Raw genomic sequence first — 26,573 nt, 5'->3', positions numbered from 1 at the left:
CACAGGATGCGTGTAGAATGAGCTCCATCTGTTCTGCTCCAACAATATGTGTCTTAACTCCACTTTCAGAAGAGCACCCACTATTAATTTTGAATTCTTTCTATTTTATTACAACTATTTCATTACTGCCAATTTCGCGTTTATTTTCAAATTATGGGTTGCTTAGTACTGTGGTCCCATATCCACCAAGAAACTAGGCTAAAACTTCCCAAATTACTTAATATAGAAAGAGCCATTACAACCAGCAGATAGAACAGACTTTAATCCCATCGGCCTGGGCCACATTAAAATACAAGTCTCAGAAATGAAAGTGCATGTGTGGACCCACTGTGGCACCCAGTCTCCTCTCTTTACCATTCTCTTTCAACTGACTACACATTCACTGTGGGTCAAACAATCAAGTCCCAGCTGGCACTGAAATGTTTGAAATTTCTTTGAAGTTCTAGGATCAGTATCCAGGATCGGGAAGGCTGCCGATCTATCCCTTTAAATTTCAGCCAGTCACTGATGGATCTACCACATAGGTCAGTAACTGTCAGTGAAACACATTTTTTTTAATTCATTTTTATGGGATGTGGGCGTCGCTGGCAAAGCCAGCATTTATTGCCCATCCCTAATTGCCCTTGAGAAGGTGGTGGTGAGCCGCCGCCTTGAACCGCTGCAGTCCGTGTGGTAATAATAGGCTGTGATACTAATGGGCATCCAGCAAATTAAAGAAAATGTGAGCAATGTCTTCTCATTATATGAAGAATTGTACAATATGAGTGAAGCAATCTATAGTGAAATAATTTCCCCAAAATAATGTTCACCTTCAAGAAATTTAAACAGCATACATCAATTCTATATCATCTTTTATTCCTTTTGCCTTTGAATTGTATAAAATAGAAATATGCAGTGTCAGTAGGTTCCTTATGAGATCAGTACCTTGGAGATAACATCTTGAATTTCACTTCTTGGATGGTACGTCCCATCGTCGTATCGAAATCTGTACAGCATATGATCAGGTTTAAACTGGTGTTTGTCTGTTACTGAATACCAAAGTGTATTAGTCAAAAATGAGCAGCCACAAAGATAATAAGATCATTGTTATTTCAAAGCAATGCACAGTTGAAACATTATTAAACATTTTTTAGCAACTGTAAACAGTTTAGCAGTAGTAAATTAATTCAGTGTGAATGTCATTTTGTGATATTAAGTATGCATAATCTGGTATAACTTTTCTACCATTACAATTTCTAAAATACATATGAAGCTTTTTACTAATCAATTCCCTATTAATAACTTGTAAATGCTAATTACATTTAGACAAAGTGAAGGTAGAATTTGATCACTGCAGGACAGTTCACAGATTTAAATGAACTCAGTTAACATTTTAACCCTGATAAATGTTAATCTACAGTGCTCTTCAGTGTGCTGTGATGGTTGTTAAATTTAGTCTACCCATCATTTCATTCAGCCTTTAATTGCTGTGCAGAGCTGCTATTGTAAAGTCAAGAAAACCACACAATGGAGGAGAATACATTTAAAAAGTACACCTGCAGCCTAATGGCACTAACAAACTTAGTGTGCGCCACGAGAGAGTGCTTGTACATCCTAAATTATCTTGAAGCAAAGCATCTCTGATACAGTATATTTAAACTACAGATATACACAAGTACTTTTTCATTATTTCCAAAAATACGGTATGATTCTGCATGATCCTCAGACTCTGCTCTGTAATATTTACGATTGAAAATTTACAGAAGCTTATGTTGCAAATGTCACAGGCAAGTTGAGTACATAAATGGGGAGGCCATTAATAATGAAGAATAATGAGAATGCGACATTCGAGAGCATCATCAGATCAAGGGCTGATTTTCCATTGAATTCCAACCTGTTTTCTGGCAGAGTAAAATGTGGTGGTAACGCCCACCACCTCAAAACTACCAGACTAAAATTGCATTAGAATTATCTTCTTTAAAAAAATCCAGGCACCCTTTAGGCTTTAGGAATCTGATTTTAGGTGCCTGAATAAATCTGGTGAAGCCCTGCAATACAGTGCAGGCAGGGATTCCAGAATCACTGTAGCTTAGCTGTGTACGATATAACATTGTGATGAAGAAAGGCTTGCTGCTTCTGCAAGCTGAAGGCGATGATGATAAAGGGGGGAGGCGGGAGGACCTTCCTCCCCACGGCATGAGAAGAGTGCACAAGAAAGAGAGGATGTGGAACAGGACTGCTAGCAGCCAGAGAAAGGAGGCCGTAATTGATATCTCAGTGCTTGCAATGAATAGAAGTTGACGTACCCAATAAAGTCACTTCACACCTGCCTGCTGCCCCCCTTACAAAGTCCTCTATTATCAGACATCAACCTGGGATGAGAGGTTTGTCCTATGAGGAGAGATTGGGCCTATAATCTCTGGATTTAGAAGAATGAGAGTTGATCCCATTGAAACATATAAGATTCTGAGGGGGATTGACAGGGTAGATGCTGAGAGGTTGTTTCCCCTGGCTGGAGTGTCTAGAACTAAGGGGCATAGTCTCAGGATAAGGGGTCAGCCATTTAGGACTGAGATGAGGAGGAATTTCTTCACTTGCAAGGTTGTGAATCTTTGGAATTCTCTACCCGAAAGGACTGAGGATGCTGAGTCGTTGAGTATATTCAAGGCTGAGATAGATAGAGTTTTAGGCCTAGAAATTCAGTGGGCTGCGCCACCCGTTCGCTAAGTGGGTTTTGCGCCACTGGCCACGCCTCCCGCTAAATTTAGCGGGACACTAATGGTGGCGCTAGCCGTTAGCGCTGCGCCGCCACCGATGATGTCATCGGTGTGCGCAGCGCCCCGCTACCGCCCCGATCGCGAAATTTGGTAGCGCCCCCTGCTTTAACGCCAGTCGTAATTTGCGACCGGTTCAGGGGGGCCTACCTGCGGCGGTAGAGGCGCGGAGTGGCCATTTTGTTTGCTGGCAGCCTGCCAGCACCTCTCCGCGCCGCCGTCCCCGGCCTCCTGAGCCCCCCCACCCCACGTTGTGCCGGCTGTGTCCCAAGAGTCCGGCACTTCTCCTCGGTGCCGGGCTCTTTTGCCGGCACTCGCAATCGCCGATCGCGCTGCAGTAGGCCCCTGCCCTTTAAGAAGGGGAGGAAGGCCTTGTGGTAAACCACTGTTATACCTGCCTGTGTGTGTGTTTGTATTCCACTGTGTACATGTCTGTACATGCCTCGGCTGACTCCTCCCACGAGTCCAGGTATAAAGGTGACTGCTCCACCGTCCCTCTGTATTCTGGACTGGTCGACCACTCGAGGCACACCTTCATTCTCTTGTTAATAAAAGCCTGTTAGTTACTCGCTTAACCTCAGTCTTTTGAGTAATTGATAGCGCATCAATTTTATTAACAAGATTTTTTTATAATGGAGAAGATCCTCACACCAGCATGCCTGGACTTAGACCATCGGGAGGCGGACGCATCCACCAAGTTTGCTCACTGGCTTAGGTGCTTTGAAAGATTCCTGATCGCCTCCGCTGCAACGGTCAAATCGGATGAGGACAAACTGGATGTCCTGACCTCCAAAGTGAACCACCGAATGTACTCGGTCATCCAGGACGCGACCTCGTACACGGCTGCTCTCAAGCTCCTCAAGGACCAGTACACACGCCCAGTGAACGAGGTGTACGCCAGGTACCTCCTGGGGAGTCGTAAACAACAACCTGGGGAATCGACCGAGGAATACCTTCAGGCACTGTCTGTGCTTGGCCGGGCCTGTGGTTGTAAGGATGTAAAGGCCGCCGTGTACACAGAGGAACTTATCCGGGACGCTTTTGTAGCGGGCCACAGGTCCAATTACACCCGACAGCGACTGTTGGAGCAGAGTGACCTCGACCTCAACAAGGCCTCTGAACTCGCACTATCATTGGACGCAGCCTACCGGGGCATGGATGCCTACTCCTCTGCACCGTGGACGCCGCGGGGAACAACAGCCTGGGACACGGTAGGACCGTCTCATAGCGCCGTGCCGCCCAGCCACATCCCAGCAACGGCCCAACTACTGCAGCGGTGTCCCAAGGCCAGAAATGCTACTTCTGTGGCCAGGCCAAACACCCCAGAGCGCGCTGCCCGGCGAAAAATGCGATCTGCTCGGGCTGCGGGAAGAAGGGACACTACGCCAGCGTCTGCAGGGCCAAAGCCACCCCGAACCCCAGCAGCGCCACGTGTGGGCCGTGCGGGCCGCCATCTTGGGCCTCCCCAACCATGTGCGAACCACCGGAACAGCAGCCATTTTGGACGCCTCCAGCCACATGGGGATCATGGACGCCGCCATCTTGGACGCCAGCCGGGACGCAGCAGGCCCCCAACACCGCCTCATCTGATACCCGCAGCGATACACCGACCCCTACGCTGGCCTCCGTTACGCTGGACCAAGCGAGACCGCACCAACTGGTCCGGTCCACAATGGAAATTAAGGTAAATGGTCGCGAAACAACCTGCCTTTTTGACTCTGGGAGCACGGAGAGCTTCATCCACCCTGACACGGTGCGGCGTTGCTCTCTCCCAGTCCTGCCTGTGCACCAGCGGATTTCTATGGCCTCCGAGTCCCAGTCGGCGGACATCGGCGGCTACTGCGTGGTGACACTCTTAGTAGACGGGACTGTGTACGATAATTTTAAACTTCTGGTCCTGCCCCACCTCTGCGCTGCCGTCCTACTGGGGTTAGATTTTCAGTGCCACCTTAAAAGTGTTACGATGGCGTACGGTGGACCCCTCCCCCCACTCACATTCCGCAGCCAGCAGCTTCCAAATTGCCCGCCGCGCACCAGGTGCAACCTCTCCACACTCAGAGTCACCCCCCCCCCCACTGTTTGCTAACCTCACCCCCGACTGTAAGCCCATCGCCACAAAGAGCAGGCGATACAGTGCCGGGGACAGGGTTTTCATTAAAACCGAAGTGGAGCGGCTCCTGAAGGAGGGGATTGTTGAGGGTAGCACCAGCCCCTGGCGAGCCCAGGTTGTGGTCGTTAAGACTGGCGAGAAGCAGCGCCTGGTCATCGACTACAGACAGACAATAAATCGCTACACCCTGCTGGACGCTTACCCACTCCCCCGCATAGCTGATATGGTCAACCAGATCGCGCAGTACCGCGTCTTCTCGACCAATGACCTGAAATCAGCGTACCACCAGCTCCCTATCCGCCCTGAGGACCGCCAGTATACTGCCTTTGAGGCAAACGGCCGCCTCTATCACTTCCTTAAGGTTCCCTTTGGCGTCACCAACGGGGTCTCCGTCTTCCAAAGGGAGATGGACCGGATGGTCGATCAAAATGCGTTGCAGGCCACTTTCCCATATCTGGACAATGTGACCATCTGCGGCCATGACTTGCAGGACCATGACGCAAACCTCGAAAAATTCCTCTGCACCGCCCAACTACTGAACCTGACGTACAACAAGGAGAAGTGCATATTCCGCACAACCTGCCTCGCCATCCTTGGCTGTGTTGTGGAACACGGAGTCATCGGTCCCGACCCCGACCGGATGCGTCCCCTTATGGAACTCCCACTGCCCCACTGCCTCAAGACCCTGAAGAAGTGCCTAGGGTTTTTCTCCTATTACGCCCAGTGGGTCCCCTACTATGCGGACAAGGCCTGTCCGCTGATCAAGTCCACCTCTTTTCCCTTGACGGCAGAGGCCCGCTTAGCCTTCCACCGTATCAAGGAAGACATTGCCAAAGCCACCATGCACGCAGTGGACGAATCCATCCCCTTCCAGGTGGAAAGCGACGCGTCCGACTTTGCCCTGGCCGCTACCCTTAATCAGGCGGGGAGACCCGTGGCCTTCTTTTCACGAACCCTCCAGGGCCCGGAGACCAGACACTCCCCTGTTGAGAAGGAGGCCCAGGCTATTGTGGAGGCTGTGCGTCATTGGAGGCACTACCTGGCTGGAAAATGATTTACCCTGCTCACTGACCAGCGTTCAGTTGCTTTTATGTTTAACAACAAGCAGAGGGGCAAAATCAAAAACGACAAGATCTTGAGGTGGAGAATCGAACTTTCCACCTACAATTACGAGATCTTGTACCGGCCCGGGAAGCTCAATGAACCCCCGGATGCTCTATCGCGTGGCACCTGCGCCAGCGCGCAGATCGATAGACTGCGGGCCCTCCACAATGACCTCTGCCACCCGGGGGTCACCAGGTTCTTCCACTTCATCAAGGCCCGCAACCTGCCTTACTCCATTGAGGAGGTCAGGACCATGACCAGGAACTGCCAAGTCTGCGCTGAGTGCAAACCGCACTTTTATAGACCAGACAGGGCTCACCTGATAAAAGCCACTCGCCCCTTCGAGCGCCTGAGCGTTGATTTTAAAGGGCCTCTCCCCTCCTCCGACCGTAATGTGTACTTCCTCAACATTATTGATGAGTACTCCCGTTTCCCGTTCGCCATCCCCTGCCCGGACATGACCAGTGCCACGGTCATTAAATGTCTAAACGACCTCTTCACCCTGTTCGGTTTCCCCAGCTATATCCATAGCGACCGGGGCTCATCGTTTATGAGCGACGAACTCCGCCAGTACCTGCTCGCTAGGGGTATTGCCACAAGCAGGACCACCAGTTACAACCCCCGGGGGAACGGACAGGTGGAAAGAGAGAATGCGACAGTTTGGAAGGCCGCCCTGCTAGCCTTAAAGTCTAGGGGCCTTCCGACCTCCCGCTGGCAGGATGTGCTCCCCGATGCGCTCCACTCTATTCGGTCACTGCTCTGCACTGCCACTAACGCCACCCCTCATGAGAAAATGTTTGTCTTCCCAAGGAAGTCCACATCGGGGACATCGCTACCACCATGGCTGACGTCCCCAGGGCCGGTCCTACTGAGAAGACACGTGAGGACCCATAAAACGGACCCCCTGGTCGAGAGGGTCGACCTCCTCCACGCCAACCCCCAGTATGCTTACATTGCGTACCCGGACGGGCGGGAGAACACAGTCTCCATACGAGACCTCGCACCCTCGGGGGCCCCAGTAACCCACTACCCACTACCACCCCCCCCCCACGATCCAATATCCAACCCCAGCAGACGGCACGCCTGGGCCCCGCGACCCGCTCAACACCCACGAGGACTACACACCAGTGCCCCAGCCTACGCGGGACTCGACGCCGGAAGCTTCACTACCCCTGCCGTCGCCACGTCGATCACAGCGGCAGACAAGACCTCCAGAGAGACTCCAATACACAAACTTTTAATACACTTCACCCCGCCGGACTCATTTTTAAACAAGGGGTGAATGTGGTAAACCACTGTTATACCTGCCTGTGTGGGTGTTTGTATTCCACTGTGTACATGTCTGTACATTCCTCGGCTGACTCCTCCCACGAGTCCAGGTATAAAGGTGACTGCTCCACAGTCCCTCTGTATTCTGGACTGGTCGACCACTCGAGGCACACCTTCATTCTCTTGTTAATAAAAGCCTGTTAGTTACTCGCTTAACCTCAGTCTTTTGAGTAATTGATAGCGCATCAGGCCTGCAGTACCGCAGCGCGCCGTGCCGCAGCGTGTGGCGCTGCGGCACGTTGCGCTGCAATTTTCTGTTGCAGCGCCCCAAGAGGGATGCCGGGCGCCTCGAGTAGCACTGCGCTTCCGTCTAGGGCGCTGAAACTGAATTTCCGGCGGGCGTTCGCGACTCCTTCTGGGGCAGTACTTCTGGCGCCCTGGCGAGACTGGCGCCCCAAATGGGGCGCAAGTGAATTTCTAGGCCTTAGACTCTAGGGGAATCAAGGGATTTGGGAATCGTGCGGGAAAGCGGAGTTGAGGTCGATGATCAGCCATGATCTTATTGAATGGCAGAGCAACAAACAACTAAAATTAATAATGCAGGCAAAATAGACCGCACCCAGTTGATACCATTTACTTGCAACAAAATGTCCCATGCGTGGGTTGCAGGGGATTGGTGCGTTTTTCAGTGGACAATTCAGCTGTAGTTGTTTAGCATTGGGCTTCAGGTAGTATCCATTACCATCCCATTTTGCTCAGTTTAGCACCCCAAAACCATTCCAAAACAGGTGGTAAGTCAAAGGAAAATCCAACCCCTACAGAAAGGAGAAACATCTTCACTTTCCAAAGCAGGAAGATAACATTACCATGATAGATAAAAAAGAAATTTGCATGGAGACAACTGATTTCCAAATTGCCAATTTTATGGTAGACCTAGACCAGCACTTTATTGTAACTAAATGAACCCCTAAAGGTGAGAATGTGAAAATTAATTTATTCATTCTCATTACTTCAGTTGTTGAACTAATTCCTTCAGACCAACTGTGATTATAGAATGAAACCTTTCTAAAGTCAACAGTGGAACTTCACATTGTATATTTCACCTTATTTATTTCAAATATTGCATCTCCCTCAATACACCCAGCCAGCACACATATTAACCCCACAGTCACTCACCATGATGGATAATTCCATTCTCTAGCAGCGCCTGGCCCAGGTGAACTCCTTCTTCAGGTTTACTGATCTCTTTCATTTCCATCAACCAGGCAACAAACTCACTAAAGTGTCAAAGAAACAAGAAACAGAAACAGGACTTAAATCTTTTGCTCCTATTAAAATAATATCACTCCCAAATAGTCACTCAGCATTCTGCCTCATGCTGCATTTTATCCTGTCAGGATTTCCTTAAGTACGAGTTCTCCGGAACTATGGTTAATTGGGAATTGCTATTGCACACTTTAAATATCTTTGACAACTATATAATGTGCAAAGTTACACTGTGATAGTTGAGGATAATAAAGCTTTGTTGAATTTGCCCAGATAAAAGTCTGCATTTTCCTCTGCTATGCTACCCCAAATAGGCAGAAAATCACGCAGGGTGGCCTACTGCCAAACCTCCACCCTGACCTAATTTTTCCCTATCTCACCCCAACAGGGAAGGCCACTGGCCGCCCCTTTACTGCCCCCTGCATGTAAGTGATGGCGGGGTGGGAAGCATGCCTTCCACCACTGATCTTTCCAGCCCAAGGACTGCCATAACTAGAGTAGTGGTTCCCGGGACAAGGGCAGATAGTCCAGTTCCAAGGCATAAAACAAAAATCAACCATAAGATCGTTAGGGTTCTTCTGCCCCCTTTACGCTGATCCCCTCCTTTTATGGTGCTGCAGTGGGACTCATTAGCAGAAGCAGACTACCTCTTGGTGACAAGGATCCTACCCTGCAGATATAATGAGCCCAGGACCTGGAAAAAGGTTTGGGATCACAGTGGGGTTGCAGGTGGAGGGAAATCCAGCCTACATGTTCTACTTATCAGTAAGCTTCAATCCCTTTCATAAGTATTTGTCCTGCTCTCTGTTAAAGGGGTTTATTGATATAGCAATAACCATCTTCAGTTAGAGTGTATCCTACATATCTACTATCCAAGAAGAAATATCTTTTAATTATCTACTTGTGCTAGAGGTTTGTTAATTTTGTATGACTGTCTCGGATTACAGATTAAGTTAAAAAACCTGGTTGCATCCATGCTACCGATGTCATTTGGCATTTTAAAGAACTGGATCTGCCCTTCCTCAAGAACCAATGTATTCTGTGAGTGCATATTTTGCTATCATTTCACTGTTTACCTTTCATTTATATTGCCCTGTGTATGCACACCAAGAAATAAGGAAATGATTTCAATAAATTTCTTAAGTATAGAGGAAATTTTCATCCACGTTTATACTGTAGCATTTATATTTCAGTTTTAGATCACTTCTATTCTCTATTTTTATTCTTTCTTTTTTTTATCATTTCCTGTCTTTTTATCTTGATCTTTATATTCCTTCCATTTTCTCCTCTCTATTCACTTTCTGCTTGCTATTTTTCATTTCTTCCTAGCTTTCTCACTGCTTGATGGTTATCATATCATTCTTTCTCTTACTCGACATCCCTGTTTTTCTACCCCTCTTACTTATTACCTGCCACTTAGAACATAAGAAGTAGGAGCAGGAGTAGGCCATACGGCCCCTCGGGTCTGCTCTGCCATTCAATAGGATCATGGCTGATCCGAATCTAGACTCACGTCCACTTCCCTGCCCTCTCCCCGTAACCCCTAATTCCCTTATCTGCTAGGAAACTGTCTATCTCCATTTTAAATTTATTTAATGTTGCAGCTTCCACAGCTCTCTGGGGTAGCAAATTCCATAGATTTACTACCCTCTGAGTGAAGAAGTTTCTCCTCATCTCAGTTTTGAAAGGGCAGCCCCTTATTCTAAGATTATGTCCCGTAGTTCTAGTCTCACCCATCAGTGGAAAAATCCTCCCCGCATCCACTTTGACCTCAGATACCTCACATGCTACAATAAAACAGTCACAAATATTCTCAGAGAGTATACCTGGTGTATGTATTTAGAGAGACTCGGAAAAACTATGCAGCCGTATAAGAAGTTTACTTGGTCTAGAAAGCTCAGAGAAATAGCCGTCTGGGGAAGATACGCACCAGTGTTTTACTTGAGGTTCCCATGAACTACCGTAACCCTTCTCGAGATGGAAGTATTAGCATTTGTATTGCAGACTGACTAAAGAAAACCATTTATTTTAATTTCACATTTATATTTTGTCCCTAGTTAATTCCCCACTCCACCCCCCCGCCCCCACCCCCGCCACCTCATGCCAATGCACCAATCTCTGCCTAAAAGGGAGAAGGCGGAAAAATATTTTCATGGTTCTGCCACTAACATTCTTGAACTGGCAGCAGGAGGTAGATGCGAATAGACTACTCTCCTTTTGAGGAAGCAACTGCCCAAAATGGGCAAGACCTGAGATAGTGATTGTTGACTACAGCTTACAACAAAAACAAAAAAATGTTTAATGTTGCGGATTTATTTTTATTCACTTAGGATATCATTTTATTTTAAATGTACCTATGAAAATGTCGAATCACCATTCTATGTTACCTAAACAAGATTGCTATCAACAACACCAAACAACAAACACTTGAATAAACAATATCTGGTTTGGGTCTAGTTGAAGGAAGCAAATGCAATTGTTGAAATAAATTATGAGGCTCCAGGACCTCACCCAACTTTAATTTTGGACTGTGGATGTGAATCATCTAATTCTTCTCACTTGACAAAAGTTTTGCATTTTCATTCTGGGGCTTCTGCTGATGATTCACTGGGGCCAATGATGCAATGGCATGCACCTGTATTATTGGACACTGAGCCCAGAGGCATGCTTCTTGCTGACATTCTCAGTGCACCCTAATACAGGGAAACCAGTAGTCTGTGCAGCAAGCTTTAAACTAAGGGCCTCCCCTTAATGCAACTGGAGTGCCTGAGCAGAGCTCCAGGAGTGAAACATTGATTTAGGACAGGCACTTCAAGAGAGATCCCATACTTGAACAACACCCAGAACTGTTTACTACACCCCATGATGTTTCCACTGCATCATGTCCAAAGCATTGAGAAGGCAACTAAAATAATACTTGCATAATCAGTACATTTTTTGCAGGTTACCCGGAACAGTAGCAGAGTGGTTATGTTACTGGACTAATAATTCAGAGGCCTGGACTAATGATCCATAAAAACCCATCTGTTTCACGAATGTCCTTTAGAGAAGGAAATCTGCCGTCCTTACCTGCCCTGGCCTATATGTGACTCCAGACCCACAGCAATGTGGTTGACTCTTAACTGCCCTCTGAAATGGCCGAGCAAGACACTCAGTTGTACCAAACTACTACGACAAAGTATTATGGCCCGAATTTTGTGGGGCTGATGACAGCATGCGCCGTCGTAAGTCCTCAGAATGGCTACGCAAGTTCCTGGTTTCCACATATACTGTGCACGCGTGAAAACCCAAAACTTCCGATCTATCAAGTTTCTCCTTGTCAGATCGTCCGCATGCGCACCAAAAACACTTTCGCTGGCACAGAGTTGGACTATTTGCCCAGTGAATGCCCACGAAACCCTTATGCCTGGTAAAAGCAGGCATAACGCCTGCTTTTACCAGCGTAAGGGTTAAAATAAATGTTAAATTAAAATTTTTGAAATGATTAAAACATACAAAAACATTTAAAATTAGTTTCTGTAAATTTTGGGCTGGAATAAAATGTTTTTATTATTTCCAAAAAATTACATTTTTATTTCAAATGCTTAAGCAAAGGGACCTTTTTTGAATTTTGAACATGGGAATATTTATTTTTATTAGAATTGTGTTTTATTTGGGGATTTCTCAAAAGTTCTGGAATCCCCATAAGCTTTTGAGGAATCCTGCTTTCTAATTGGTTGACCTGGTCCACCTGATCCCAGGGACGCTTCCGAACTGCATGAATCCCTGGGATCCGTGGGCCTTTACGCAGGCGTACGCCTGGAGGCCCAGGACCTGAAAACTCCAAAGCTCCAGAGACACCAGGTACTTTTGGATTTTTTTTCGGGTCGGATATGCCCCCGACCGCAAATTCAGGGCAAATAAGAATAAAACCAGACGGACCACCCGACATCGACCGAGGCATCGGATTCGGACACGAAAAAGGCACACCCAGCTGAGACAACCTTGCAAAGTCCTCCTAACTAACATCTGGGGACTTGTGCCAAAATTGGGAGAGCTGTCCCACAGATTAGTCAAGCAACAGCCTGACATAGTCATACTCACAGAATCATATCTTTCAGCCATCATCCTCCATCACCATCCCTGGATATGTCCTGTCCCACCAGCAGGACACGCCCACCAGAGGTGGTGGCACAGTGGTATACAGTCGGGAAGGAATGGCCCTGTGAGTCCTCAACATTGACACCGGACCCCATGAAGTCGCATGGGCCGGAATTTTAATCCTTCAGCAGATTGGGAGCGGGTGGAAGGGGTGGGGGTGGTGGAGAGGGGTGCTCGGATACAGTCAGGAAACCCGGGAGAACGGGTTATGTTACTGGACTTATTAAACAATTTTACTGGCAGGGCCTGATTTGCATTTGAAATCTCTGTTTCCCACCTGCAGCCAGCCAGATGGAAAGGCCACAGGGAGGATCGAGTGGAGGCCGGGAGCTGATCGTAACAAAATAGACGAGTTGACGGTACAAATAACTACACATGGGTATGATCTGGTGGCCATTACGGAAACATGGCTGCAAGATGATCATGACTGGGAACTAAACATCCAGGGGTATTTGACAATTGGGAAGGACAGACAGGAAGGAAAGGGAGGTGGGGTTGCTATGTTAATCAAGGATGGAATCACTGCAATAGTCAGAAATGATATTGGGTCAAAGGATCAGGATAGTGAAACAGTTTGGGTGGAGATAAGGAATAATAAGGGGAAAAAGTCACTAGTGGGCATAGTCTATAGGCCTCCTAACAGTTGCAACAATGTTGGTAGGAGTATAAATCAGGAAATAGCTGGGGCTTGTAATAAGGGAACAGCTATAATCATGGGGGATTTTAACTTTCATATTGACTGGACTAATCAAATTGGGCATGGCAGCCTTGAGGAAGAGTTCATAGAGTGTATTAGGGACGGGTTCCTTGAGCAGTATGTAACTGAACCAACCGGGGGCAGGCAATCTTAGATCTGGTCCTGCGTAATGAGACAGGATTAATAAAAAATATCCTAGTAAAGGATCCCCTTGGAATGAGTGACCATAATATGGTTGAATTCCAAATTCAGTTTGAGGGTGAGACAGTTGGATCTCAAACCAGCGTACTGAGCTTAAATAAAGGAGACTATGAAGGTATGAGATTAGAATTGACTAAAGTGGACTGGGAAAACAGATTAAAGTGTAAGACGGTACAAGAACAGTGGTCTACATTCAAGGAGATATTTCACATCTTTCAAGATAAATATATTCCACTGAGGAAAAAGGGGAGTAAAAGAAAAGACAGCTATCCGTGGCTTAATAAAGTAATAAAGGATAGTATCCGACTGAAAACAAGGGCATATAAAGTAGCCAAATCTAGTGGGAGGACAGAAGATTGGGAAGCATTTAAAAGCTAGCAAACAATAACTAAAAGATTAATTAAGAAAGGGAAGATAGATTATGAAAGTAAACTAGCAAAAAATATAAAAACAGATAGCAAGAGTTTCTACAGCTATATAAAAAGAAAAAGGGTGGCTAAAGTGAATGTTGGTCCCTTAGAGGATGAGACCGGGAAACTAGTGGTGGGGAACATGGGGATGGCAAAGACGCTGAACAAATAATTTGTATCAGTCTTTACAGTAGAGGACACTAAAAATATCCCAACACTGGACAAACAGGGGGCAATGGGGGGGGGAGGAGCTAAACACGATTAAAATCTCTAAGGAGATGGTACTCGGTAAAATAATGGGACGTAAGGCGGATAAATCCCCCGGACCTGATGGCCTACATCCTAGGGTCTTGAGAGAAGTGGCGGTAGGGATTGTGGATGCATTGGTGATTATTTTCCAAAACTCCCTGGACTCAGGAAAGGTCCCGGCAGATTGGAAAACTGCTAATGTAACACCCTTATTTAAAAGGGAAGTAGACAAAAAGCTGGAAACTATAGACCAGTTAGCCTAACATCTGTGGTTGGCAAAATGTTGGAGTCCATTATTAAGGAAACAGTAACAGAGCATTTGGATAAACATAATTTAATAGGACAGAGTCAGCATGGTTTTATGAAGGGGAAGTCATGTTTGACAAATTTGCTCGAATTCTTTGAGGACGTAACATACAGGGTGGATAAAGGGGAACCAGTGGATGTAGTGTATTTGGACTTCCAAAAGGCATTTGACAAGGTTCCACACAAAAGATTACTGATCAAGATAAAAAATCACTGGATTGGGGGTAATATACTGGCATGGGTGGAAGATTGGCTATCTAACAGAAAACAAAGAGTTGGGATAAATGGTTCGTTCTCGGGCTGACAATCAGTAACTAGTGGTGCTCCGTAGGGGTCAGTGCTGGGACCCCAACTCTTTACAATCTATATTAACGATTTGGAGGAAGGGACCGAGTGCAACATATCCAAGTTTGCCGACGATACAAAGATGGGAGGGAAAGCAGTGAGTGAGGAGGACATAAAAAACCTGCAAAAGGACATAGACAGGCTAAGTGATTTGGCAGATGGAATATAATATTGGAAAGTGTGAGGTTATGCACTTTGGCAGAAAAAATCAAAGAGCAAGTTATTATCTAAATGGAGAGAAACTGCAAAGTGCTACAGTACAAAGGGATCTGGGGGTCCTGGTGCATGAAACACAAAAAGTTAGTATGCAGGTGCAGCAGGTGATCAGGAAGGCCAATGGAATCTTGGCTTTTATTGCAAGGGGGATGGAGTATAAAAACAGGGAAGTCTTGCTGCAGTTATACAGGGTATTGGTGAGGCCACACCTGGAATACTGCGTGCAGTTTTGGTTTCCATATTTAAGAAAAGATATACTTGCTCTCGAGGCGGTTCAGAGAAGGTTCACTCGGTTGATTCCGGAGATGAGGGGGTTGACGTATGAGGAAAGGTTGAGTAGGTTGGGCCTCTACTCATTGGAGTTCAGAAGAATGAGAGGCGATCTTATCGAAATATATAAGATTGTGAGGGGGCTTGATCGGGTGGATGCGGTGAGAATGTTTCCACTGATGGGTGAGACTAGAACTAGGGGGCATAATCTTAGAATAAGGGGCGGCCCTTTCAAAACTGAGATGAGAAGAAACTTCTTCACTCAGAGGGTAGTAAATCTATGGAATTTGCTACCTCAGAGAGCTGTGGAAGCTGCAACATTAAATAAATTTAAAACGGAGATAGACAGTTTCCTAGCAGATAAGGTAATTAGGGGTTACGGGGAGAGGGCAGGGAAGTGGACGTGAGTCTAGATTTGGATCAGCCATGATCCTATTGAATGGCGGAGCAGGCCCAAGGGGCCATATGGCCTACTCCTGCTCCTACTTCTTATGTTCTTATGTTCTTATGATCAGTACAGGCAGGGGAGGGCCAGAGGATGATCGGGAGGCCGGAGGATGATCGGGGGGGGGTGGGGGGGGGGGGGGAGTCTAATTGGGGGTCCGGACCCGAGCATGGGGGGGCCGGGGGCTGATCGGGGGGCCGGAGGACAATCGGATGGGGAGGCAGAGAACATCCGGGGGCCGGAGAAGCATGGGTGTGGGGGGAGAGGCAGAGAACATCGGAGGGCCGGAGGAGCATCGGGTGAGGGGGGCGTATGCCAGGTAGGCTATCGGAGGCCTCGTGGGAGGTCTCCAATCTCGCGGGGGTGGGTTAGGCAGGGACGATGGATCTAGAAGGTAAGTGTAAAGGCACTTGCCTCCTGGATCCAGCAGTCCTCACCTTCCACCATGCTAAATGGGCACCACCCCATCCCACCTCTGTTAAAAGTGGAAGTGGGTGGATTGGAGACGGATTGGGGTCGAGATTCAGATTTCTTAAACTTTAACTTCCCACCCGACCCCAACACATCTCTTTTTTGGTTTAAACTTCTCCCTGAGGCATCAGGGACAAAGAAGCCTCATGCTAATTACCACTTACCGCCCTCCCTCAGCTGAAGAATTGGTATTCCATGTTGAACACTACTTCGAAGAAGCACTGGGGGCAGCAAAGGCACAGAATGTACTCTGGATGCGGGACTTCAATATAGTACCACTACTGAATGAGCTGGCCGAGTCCTGAAGGAAATAGTTGCCAGACTAGGCCTGCGACAGGTGGTGAGAGAACCAACACGAGGGAAAATCTTACTTGACATCGTCCTCACTAATCTACCTGTTGCAGAAGCATCTGTCCATGACAATTTTATTAGGAGTGACCACAGTCCTTTTGGAGATGAAGTCTTCACACTGAGGACACCCTCCATCGTGTTGTGTGGCACTACCACCGTGCTAAATGGGTAAATTCAGAACAGATCTGGCAGCTCAAAACTGAGCATCCATGAGATGCTGTGGGCCATCAGCAGCAGCAAAACTGTACTCCATCACAATCTGTAACCTCATGGACCAGCATATTCCTCACTCTACTATTACCATCAAGCCTAGGGACCAACCCTGGTTCAATGAGGAGTGTAGAAGAGCATGCCAGGAGCAGCACCAGGCATACCTAAAAATGAAGTGCCAACCTGGGGAAGATGCAACACAGGACTACATGCATGCTAAACAGCGGAAGCAGCATGCTATAGACAGGGCTAAGCGATCCCACAATCAACAGATCAGATCAAAGCTCTGCAGTCCTGCCACATCCAGTCGTGAATGGTGGTGGACCATTAAACAACTAATGGGAGGAGGAGGTTCCATGAACAGCCCCTTCCTCAATGATGGTGGAGCCCAGCACATGAGTGCAACAGACAGGATAAAGCATTTGCAACCATCTTCAGCCAGAAGTGTCAAGTGGATCATCCATCACGGTTGATCCTGAGGTCCCTGCCGTCACAGAAGGCAGTCTTCAGCCAATTCAATTCACTCCACATGATATCAAGAAACAGCTGAGCGCACAGGATACATCAGAGGCTATGGGCCCCGACAACATCCCAGCTGCTGAAGACCTGTGCTCCGTAACTAGCCACGTCGCTGGCCAAGCTGTTCCAGTACAGCTACAACACTGGCAGCTACCCGACAAAGTGAACAATTACCCAGGTGTGTCTTGTCCACAAAAAGCAGGACAAATCCAAACCAGCCAATTACCGCCACATCAGCCTACTCTTAATCATCAACAAAGTCATTGACAGTGATATCAAACAACACTTGCTCACCAATAACCTGCTCACTGATGCCAAGACCACTCAGCACCAGACCTCATTACAGCCTGGTCCAAACATGGAAAAAGAGCTGAATTCCAGAGATCAGGTGAGAGTGACTGCCCTTGACATCAAGGCAGCATTTGACTGAGTGTAGCATCAAGGAGCCCTAGTAAAATTGAAGTCAATGGGAATCAGGAGGAAAACTGTCCACTGGCTGGAGTCATACCTAGCACAAAGGAAGATGGTTGTGGTTGTTGGAGACCAATCATCACAGCCCCAGCACATTGCTGCAGGAGTTCCTCAGGGCAGTGTCCTAGGCCCAACCATCTTCAGCTGCTTCATCAATGACCTTCCCTCCTGACATGAATCAGTCATTCATGAAAGAAAGACTTATGAAATAATACTGAGCGGCCTGTGGGTGGCGCTGTCCAGGGAGAGTATAAATGCTCGGGCACGGGCCCAGCTTGCGCAGGGCATTCTTAACAGGAACTTGTGAAGGACACAACTAGACCTCCATGTTGTAAAACAGTTGATTAAAGCTTTGTTTAATGCTTAGACCAAGTGCCTAGTAGTTTTCTTACGTCGCCTCCATCATAAGGTCAGAAGTGGGGATGTTCAAAGATGATTGGTGTGGAGATGCCGGTGTTGGACTGGGGTGGACAAATGTAAGAAGTCACACAACACCAGGTTATAGTCCAACAGTTTTATTTGAAATCACAAGCTTTCGGAGCGCTGCTCATTCATCAGGTGAAGTGGAGAGATGCCTATAGACACAGATTATATAGTCAGAGAATAATGCCAGATGATTACAGGTAATCTTTCTAACTGCCATTTATCACACCTCAGCAGAGAGATAATCACAGCAATCAAAGGTATGAATGGTGTCCAAACAGGTCAGTCAGGAAAACATTACATCAAAGAACAATGAGGTGGGGTCACAAGAGGTAAAATGTTGCAGATGCTGGGGTCTGTATGAAAAACAAAAAACAGACAAAAAACATTTTCTTTGCTGGAAATCACAGCAGGTCCGGCCGCATAGACCTTCTCAGAAGACAAACACGGGACACAACCAACAGAGTACCCTTCGTCGTCCAGTACTTCCACGGAGTGGAGAAACCATGCCATGTTCTTCGCAGCCTTCAACATGTCGTCGATGACGACAAACACCTCGCTAAGGCCATCACCACGCCTCCACTACTCGCCTTCAAACAGCCGCCTAACCTCAAACAGACCATCGTTCGCAGCAAATTACCCAGCTTTCAGGAGAACAGCGACCACGACACCACACAACCCTGCCACGGCAACCTCTGCAAGACATGCCAGATCATCAACACAGATACCATCATTACACGTGAGGACACCACCCACCAGGTACATGGTACATACTCATGTGACTCGGCCAACGTTGTCTACCTCATACGTTGAAGGAAAGGATGCCCCGGAGCATGGTACATCAGCGAGACCATGCAGACACTGCGACAACGGATGAACGGATACTGCACAACAATCGCCAGGCAGAAGTGTTCCCTCCCAGTCGGGGAACACTTCAGCAGTCAAGGACATTCAGCCTCCGATCTTCGGGTAAGCATTCTCCAAGGCGGCCTTCGAGACACACGACAACGCAAAATCATAGAGCAGAAACTGATAGCCAAGTTCCGCACTCATGAGGATGGCCTCAACCGGGATCTTGGGTTCATGTCACGCTACATGTAACCCCACCTGACGTAGGGTCATCCAGACTCGAGTCGTCGTTGGCTTGTTCTCTCTACACAGATGCGGCTGGACCTGCTGTGATTTCCAGCAAAGAAAATGTTTTTGTCTGTTTTTTGGTTTTCATACAGACCCCAGCATCTGCAACATTTTACCCCTTGTGACCCCACCTCATTGTTCTTTGATGTAATGTTTTCCTGACTGACCTGTTTGGACACATTCACACCTTTGATTACTGTGATTATCTCTCTGCCGAGGTGTGATAAATGGCAGTTAGAAAGATTACCTGTAATCATCTGGCATTATTCTCTGACTATATAATCTGTGTCTATAGGCATCTCTCCACTTCACCTGACGAAGGAGCAGCGCTCCGAAAGCTTGTGATTTCAAATAAAACTGTTGGACTATAACCTGGTGTTGTGTGACTTCTTACAAAGATGATTGCATAGTGTTCATTTCGATTTGCAGTTCCTCAGATAATGAAACAGTCTTGTGTCTTGTAGATGATCTGGCATGTCATGCAGCAAGACCTGGATGACATTCAGGCTTGGGCTGATAAGTGGCAACTAACATTTCTGCCACACAAGTGTCATGCAATGATTATCTCCAACAAGAGAGAGTCTAACTACCTCCCCTGACATTCAAGGGCATTACCATCACCAAATCCCCCACCATCAACATCCAGGGAGCCACCATTGACCAGAAGCTTAACTGGACCAGCCACATAAATACTGTGGCTACAAGAGCAGGTGAGAAGCTGGGTATTCTGCGGCGAGTGTCTCACCTCCTGACTCCCCAAAGCCTTTCCACCAACTACAAGACACAAGTCAGGAGTGTGATGGAATACTCTCCACTTGCCACGGTGAGTGGAGCTCCAACAACACTCAAGAAGCTCAACACCATTCAGGACAAAGCAGCCCGCTTAATTGGCATCCACAAACTTAAATATTTACTTCCTCCACCACCGGCGAACCGTGGCTACAGTGTGTACCATCTACAAGATGCACTGCAGCAACTCGCCAAGGCTTCTTCGGCAGCACCTCCCAAACCCGCAACCTCTTCCACCTAGAAGCACAAGGGCAGCAGGCGCATGGGAACACCACCACCTCCAAGTTCCCCTCCAAGCCACACACCATCCTGACTTGGAAGTATATCGCCGATCCTTCATCGTCGCTGGGTCAAAATCCTGGAACTCCCTCTCTAACAGCACTGTGGAAGTACCTTCACCACATGGACTGCAGTCGTTCAAGAAAGCAGCTCACCACCACCTTCTCAAAGGCATTTAACGATAGGCAATAAAAGCTGGCCTTGCCAGTGACACCCACATCCCGTGAATGAATTAAAAAAAGGTGCAGCCAGAGCATAAGGAGAAGCAGTCCCAAAAGTTCTGTGGCAGTACCACATTATCGGCTCCAGCACATTTTTAAGTAGCTGAGCCATACAGACCGCAAATGTCCCAGCTGCAATCCACAGTCTTTGGTAATGTGGCTGATCTCAGCCAGGATAGTGGCCGTAGTGCTATAATTAGCCCCGATGTACATGTTTCCTATTCCTGATCACTGACCCCTGTTATAAAGCAAATGCGCATGAATTGGGTAACGACAGGTTTAATCTCAGCTATGATGACACCTACTGTCAAATAGCCCATGAACACTCACCGTCAAGGCTCACATAACAATAAAAGGTACTTCGATGAAGTATCCAAGGGCACCCAGTGCCATAAGAACTTTATCATAAGACAGATTCTAAGGGGGCAATTTTGCCAGCCCTGGGGAGGCGGGTATGGAGGTGGGACTGCCGGGAAAATGGCAGAATTTGGGGGCAGGTGCACAAACGGCCCCCAACCCGCCTCCATGCCATCTTCCCAGGAAGCGGGTAGCCCGTCCCGCGCCGGGTCCCGTCTCCTTGGAGGTGGGAAGGGATTAAAGCCTATTAACTGCCTGTTAACAGGTAGTTAACAGGCAGATAAGAGGATTATCCCCATTCCTGAAGGCTCTAAAACCCACCAGCTCAGCGAGGTAAGTACTGCATCTGCGGGGGTCAGGGGGTTGCAAAAGTGTGGTGTGAAGGTAAGTGATGGGTGCAAGAGTGTAGAGGTGAGTATCTGAGGTAAGTGCAAAGTGTTTTTAAAAGTGTACTTACCTTTGTTCTTCCTGCAAGCTTCAGTCGGTTTGTATGCGGAGAGTCTCGGATCTCCGCGATGGGAATGACAGGTGGTCGTTGCATTCACAGATGCAACAACCATCTCAATTCTGTTAAAGAAAGAAGTTTGCTGGGGTCTTGTATTCAAGACCTCATCAAACTGCAGAGAATGTCACTGTTTGACAGCGTCACAGAGCTGTCAAACAATGACAATTCATCTGTGAAAATGTTTTAGACAGATGAAACGTCATACGTTGGCGTGCTCTGCAACCGGCTTTCCCTTGCTAAAGCTTTCCCTTTCCCTTCCCTTCCCTTCCCTTAAGCCTGCTAAACCCGCTGGGTGGGCTTAACAAGGTCAATCAAGGGAAAATAGCATGGGTTGGCCACAAATCTATGGAGGCGGGACATCGACCCGATAAGCAGCAGACCCGCCTCAAACACGCCCCCAGTCACAAAATCGGCCACAACATTTTCAGAAGAGAAGGGAAAGAAGGAAAATTGTCAGAGGCAAATTATGGTAAAATAAGTGTTGTTGCATTAGTTAATGTTGAACCCTCATACCCTACCTGCCCAAGAAGCATTTTGGAAAAGTGCTGAGTTTCCGTTTTCTGTCCTTGATTACATTTTCCTGTTCACACATCATATGGTATAACTTTTCCCCTTTTTCGGAGATCATCAGCCAGGTATCTTGCTCCACGCCTAGTTTCAAACCTAGTGAAAAAAGCCAACATCCTTTACTTTTCAGAGCTATTATAGAAGTTGTTGTATGCAATTTATAGTAGAATGCTGTTAAATTAAGTGATTTTTCTACTTATGTGGAAAAAACATTTTCTTGAACTCCTCCCTTTCCTGACCCACAAAATCATTGCTGAATTACACTGGCAGTCCCATGAAAGAATTTGAGCTCCCCAAGAGAATCTCCAGGACAATTTTTAAAAATTGCCTCCATTAAGGAGCCCAACAAATCAAAACTTAACTTTCACTGGGAGGCATAGTTGAAGAATCAGAAAATGTCTAAAAAGGATAGCCATAGAGCTGGAAATCATGGTGAAAAACCCTGAATAAACTGATGGTTTAATAGCCGAAGCAATGGAAAACAATTTAAAAAAAGGAAAGCAGATGTGAAAACCTAAGGAAATTATTCAACTCCACTATGGAAAAAGAGATGTTACAGTGAAGCCCCAAAATCTCAGATTGATAAACATTTGCTCAATTTGGGGTTTAAGAAGTTCATGGATTAATTGAACTGGGCATCTTGCATGCAAAAGGAAACAAATTCTGCAAAGAAAAATCCACTCTTTGGAAAAATTAACCCTCAACATTAACCTAATCTATCCAGCGGGAAGGGGGGTTTGGGACAGTCGGACGACTGTTCTGATTTTGCTTTCCATTGACTTTGTTCCCACGATTTCCTCATGCCACTTTGAGCTAGTCACTAGGAAGTCTTTGTTATCCATCTAGGATGGTGGCAGGAGGAAAGGAGAATACAGTCCTAGCTTTGCCCCACCCTCCTCCAACTTGGGGATACACCTGGCTTTCATTTGATGTGGTTGAATGGGCAATTCAGTAATTTTGTTGATCAAAATTGCCTTTCCACACTTCTATGTTTCACGATACTGGAACTACAAGACAAAGAGCTACCCAAGGTCACTCTAGACTTTTGAAGTATTTAAAGAAACTTCTTTTTTATAATAAAAATATTTTTGGCTTCTGTCAATAGCTCAGTGAATGTTGATAATGAGTAACTGAACCATACAGATCAGGAAAGTCCCAGATTTGATTCTCTGTCTCTCCTGAGTTAGATGATCTCAGTCAGTCAGGACAATTGTAGAGATGCAGCAATTTTCAAAGTCTGAGATGCATTCTTCTGTCACACTATGAATATTAAGAAGATATATGCTTTTGTGACTTAAACTTACAAGGGAAAATAAATGGCAGGTATGCCGTATAATCAGAATTCCCAAACCAGGAGCAGAAACGCTTCAATTGCCTCTGCTTTGGATGAGGAAAACCTATTAAGTACATCCAGAGCTTCCCATTTCTATTTGAAGTAATTTTGAGGTGACTCAGTTCTTCAATTACCCAAAGAAAAGTCTTGGATCAAGTTCCGATTTTCATGGTAGCACATCACATGTTTCACCATTCTGCACATTTAAGACTCTTAACAAATTTTGGGCCGTATATTCCGGTGCCCACACCCGTAGGGACATCGGAAATGCTGGTTTCAGGCATGTGAAGCGCATGCGCTGAAAACTGGTATTTCCGATCTGTCAAGAATGCTCTTGCCAGATCGGCGCCTGCCCTGGAGAAGGGCCTCTGCGGGGGGAGAGTTCCGCTTTTTGGAGAACCTACGCCCACAGAAAACCCTTAGAAATCTTACGCCTGGTAAAAGCAGGCGTAAGGCCTGCTTTTACCAACATAAGAGTTGAAAAAAGTTTTAAACATTTTTTTCACTCATTTATAATTTTAAAATACTTTAAAAAAAAGGGAAGTTGATTTTTAGCCCCGTAAAAAACTTTAATTATTTTTTTCAAAAAATTTAATTATTTAAAATATTTTAATTTATTGTAATTTTAACTCATTTTAAAAACGTGATGGTTTTTTAAAAATGTATTTAATGTTTTACTGTGTTTTTGGGGTGATCTACATTCATATATTTGACAGGTCTATCTGTCAAGTGTATGAAGGGAGATTCCCTTCTCCTATTGGTTCCCCATGGCCCACGTGATCCTAGGGAGGCTTGTGAACCGCATGCGCCTCTGGAATACGTGGGTCCTGCGCATTTCGAGCTCGAGAGGCCCAGGAGCGGAAGTATACGCACTTCGGGAGCCCTCAGGTAAGTTCGTAGATTTTTTCCAGATCGGAGGCCTCCGTACACAGGAAGACTCCGATCAGAAAATACGGGCCAATGTGTTACAATCCTGTCCCCCGTGATAACAGTGCTAAGTCATTATTGAGAAGTTTCCTTCTCTGGGTGTATGGCCATGGTAGCTGATGCATGCTGTAACTCCCACTGTTGAATTGTTTGATCATATCTGGAGTCTTGACAGAACAGAAGGACCAAATGGAGTTCCTGAGTTTCAGGAAATGAATGTTTTCCATCAATTTTTGTTGCAACCTTTAGGCTAGAGAGTCTCTCAGACTCAAAGGCTAGCATTCATGGAGTGCAGCATTAAGACAGATCAAAAAGAGTGTGCAGAAAATTTACTATTCTCTTACAAATTTGCTTTGTTTAGCACTAAATACTACTGTAATAGAACAAGAGCTGATCAGAAAATTACGAAAAGCTGTAGAACCAGGTGGTGTACTGTGGAAAAGATAAAACAAAAGAAATGTTAGTTATGCTGCAGCTGATACAGCTGAATCAGGGACATTCCCCTGGGGTTGTTTGTGTCTTTCCACCCGACCACCCTGATGAAAACGGATATTCTGGTTTGATAATCCTTGGAGGATAGAACCCAATTAATGGCCAAATGCCATTGGCAAGCGTGAAATTCTGAGAGTCATCATATCAGGTCCACAGTAAAATCATAACCCTGCTAGAATATCGAATAAAAGAATGCATATGGTTTCTGCCATCCTCACACGTCAATATTCTGGGACATGAAAAATGCCTCCCATTGTAACAGAAATTGTAAAGGCTTGAGCACAGTTCAGGAAGCTGACAAGAAACCTGTGGTTTTGAAATGCCTTTATTGTCTTTTCCGCCACCTCTCTGGTATTCTCATTAACTGCTGACTCTCACAAAGTAGAGGCAGGGTCAAATTTAAACAATTCCCTTGTGAAGGTCTGTTATAACAACTATAAAATTTGGTAAACACCCCAATAGCCAAACAAGACCAAAGGGAAATACATTATGTAAGCTGGAAACAACAGTGAACCACAGAAAGCCGTATGTCTCTCAGTAATGACCATGAGCAAATGAACAACATTCGGATCCAGCCAATAAAGAAAGTACTAGTGGAGGGCATGCCCAATCATAATACTGTAGAAGGAAATTTTATTAAAATTATGTTTTGAACTTAAATTATTTAATCACAAGATAGACCTGAGAACCCTTCTCCATCAATGATTCTGTGAATACATGTATACTCGTAAAAATCCTAACCCTGATTGCTCTGAAAGCCACATGCCCTTTTTCAACTATTTATACAAAAGGGGAATAGCACAGATCCCAAGCTGGAAGGGAAGTGGTGATACTTAGGACATTTTCCACCACATTAAGAGCCCAGCATATGATATTGTAGAAACTTTGAAGAAACTCAAAAAGTGGAATATTTGGGAAGCGGGCTTTTGAAATCAGCATGGGAACTCACTTGCGGCCCACCTCCCACTCAATTGCCCTCAACACAATATTTGCAGAAATCCGGGAACTCCAGCTACAAACAGTTGAACAGAGCATCACTTTGACATGTTGGAAGCCAGCCCAGGCACAGATCTCACAGAAACCAGAACGCAAGTGACTTAACCTATAGAACATAAATCAGAAGGTGGTGTAAAAATAGACTGGCTAAACAGCAAGGATCAACACAACAACATTCATATCTTTGGCATCCACGAGGGACGTTATGCTCTTCGTCCATGACAATCAATAATCGATTGGAAATAACCTTTGACCAACTCCACAGGACAATTGCTCCCATACTTTGAGATCCATATTGCCAAGTTTTGCTGGGCAGGAAGGCAGCACAAAATATGCCTAAAATGCTTCCAACTCTCAAAAAAAGGCAGCTTTAGTGCTCTTACTGGGCCATTCAACTACAGGGTATCATTGGAACAAGATCTTTGGCTTGGCTTGGCTTGGAAGCAAATATCCCCCTAACAGCTCCATTACACACTCCCTCCTCTCATAAGCTCCATAAAAGAACAATGAGTGTGTAGAGGCACACAAATTGGCACCTCTAACTCTAGAAATCTGGAAAGAATCAGAGGATCTTCGTGCCACCAGCTTCAGGATATGGCATGAAAGAGACATCACTTGGATAGACAATTTGTTCCACCAGGGCTAGATCATGTCCCTCCAGCAACTGGCCAGCAGATTTCATCTCACCTAACATAATTACTTCCACTAACTTCAGATCCACCACTACATCCAGGATCCCACCAT

The 26,573-nt window shown here is 46.2% G+C and overlaps 1 protein-coding gene across 8 annotated transcripts in view; it reads right to left on the bottom strand.

Moving 5' to 3' along the window:
* Positions 1–26,573, bottom strand: part of prex2 (phosphatidylinositol-3,4,5-trisphosphate-dependent Rac exchange factor 2) — a 943,088-nt gene that overhangs the window by 640,943 nt on the left and 275,572 nt on the right. For all 8 annotated transcript variants that reach the window (XM_085993112.1, XM_085993115.1, XM_085993113.1 and 5 more), the window contains 3 exons: positions 22,033–22,177; positions 8,413–8,513; positions 925–1,028 (listed from right to left, as the gene is read on the bottom strand). In XM_085993112.1, coding sequence (XP_085849238.1) covers positions 925–1,028; positions 8,413–8,513; positions 22,033–22,177 — 350 coding nt within the window. The remainder of the gene's footprint in view (positions 1–924; positions 1,029–8,412; positions 8,514–22,032; positions 22,178–26,573) is intronic.

The sequence above is a fragment of the Somniosus microcephalus genome, chromosome 7 (assembly GCF_052327205.1).
Source record: "Somniosus microcephalus isolate GS21.2 chromosome 7, FLI_Smic_1.0, whole genome shotgun sequence".
NCBI classification, from domain to species: Eukaryota; Metazoa; Chordata; class Chondrichthyes; order Squaliformes; family Somniosidae; genus Somniosus; species Somniosus microcephalus.
This window is presented reverse-complemented; position numbering and strand designations above follow the sequence as displayed.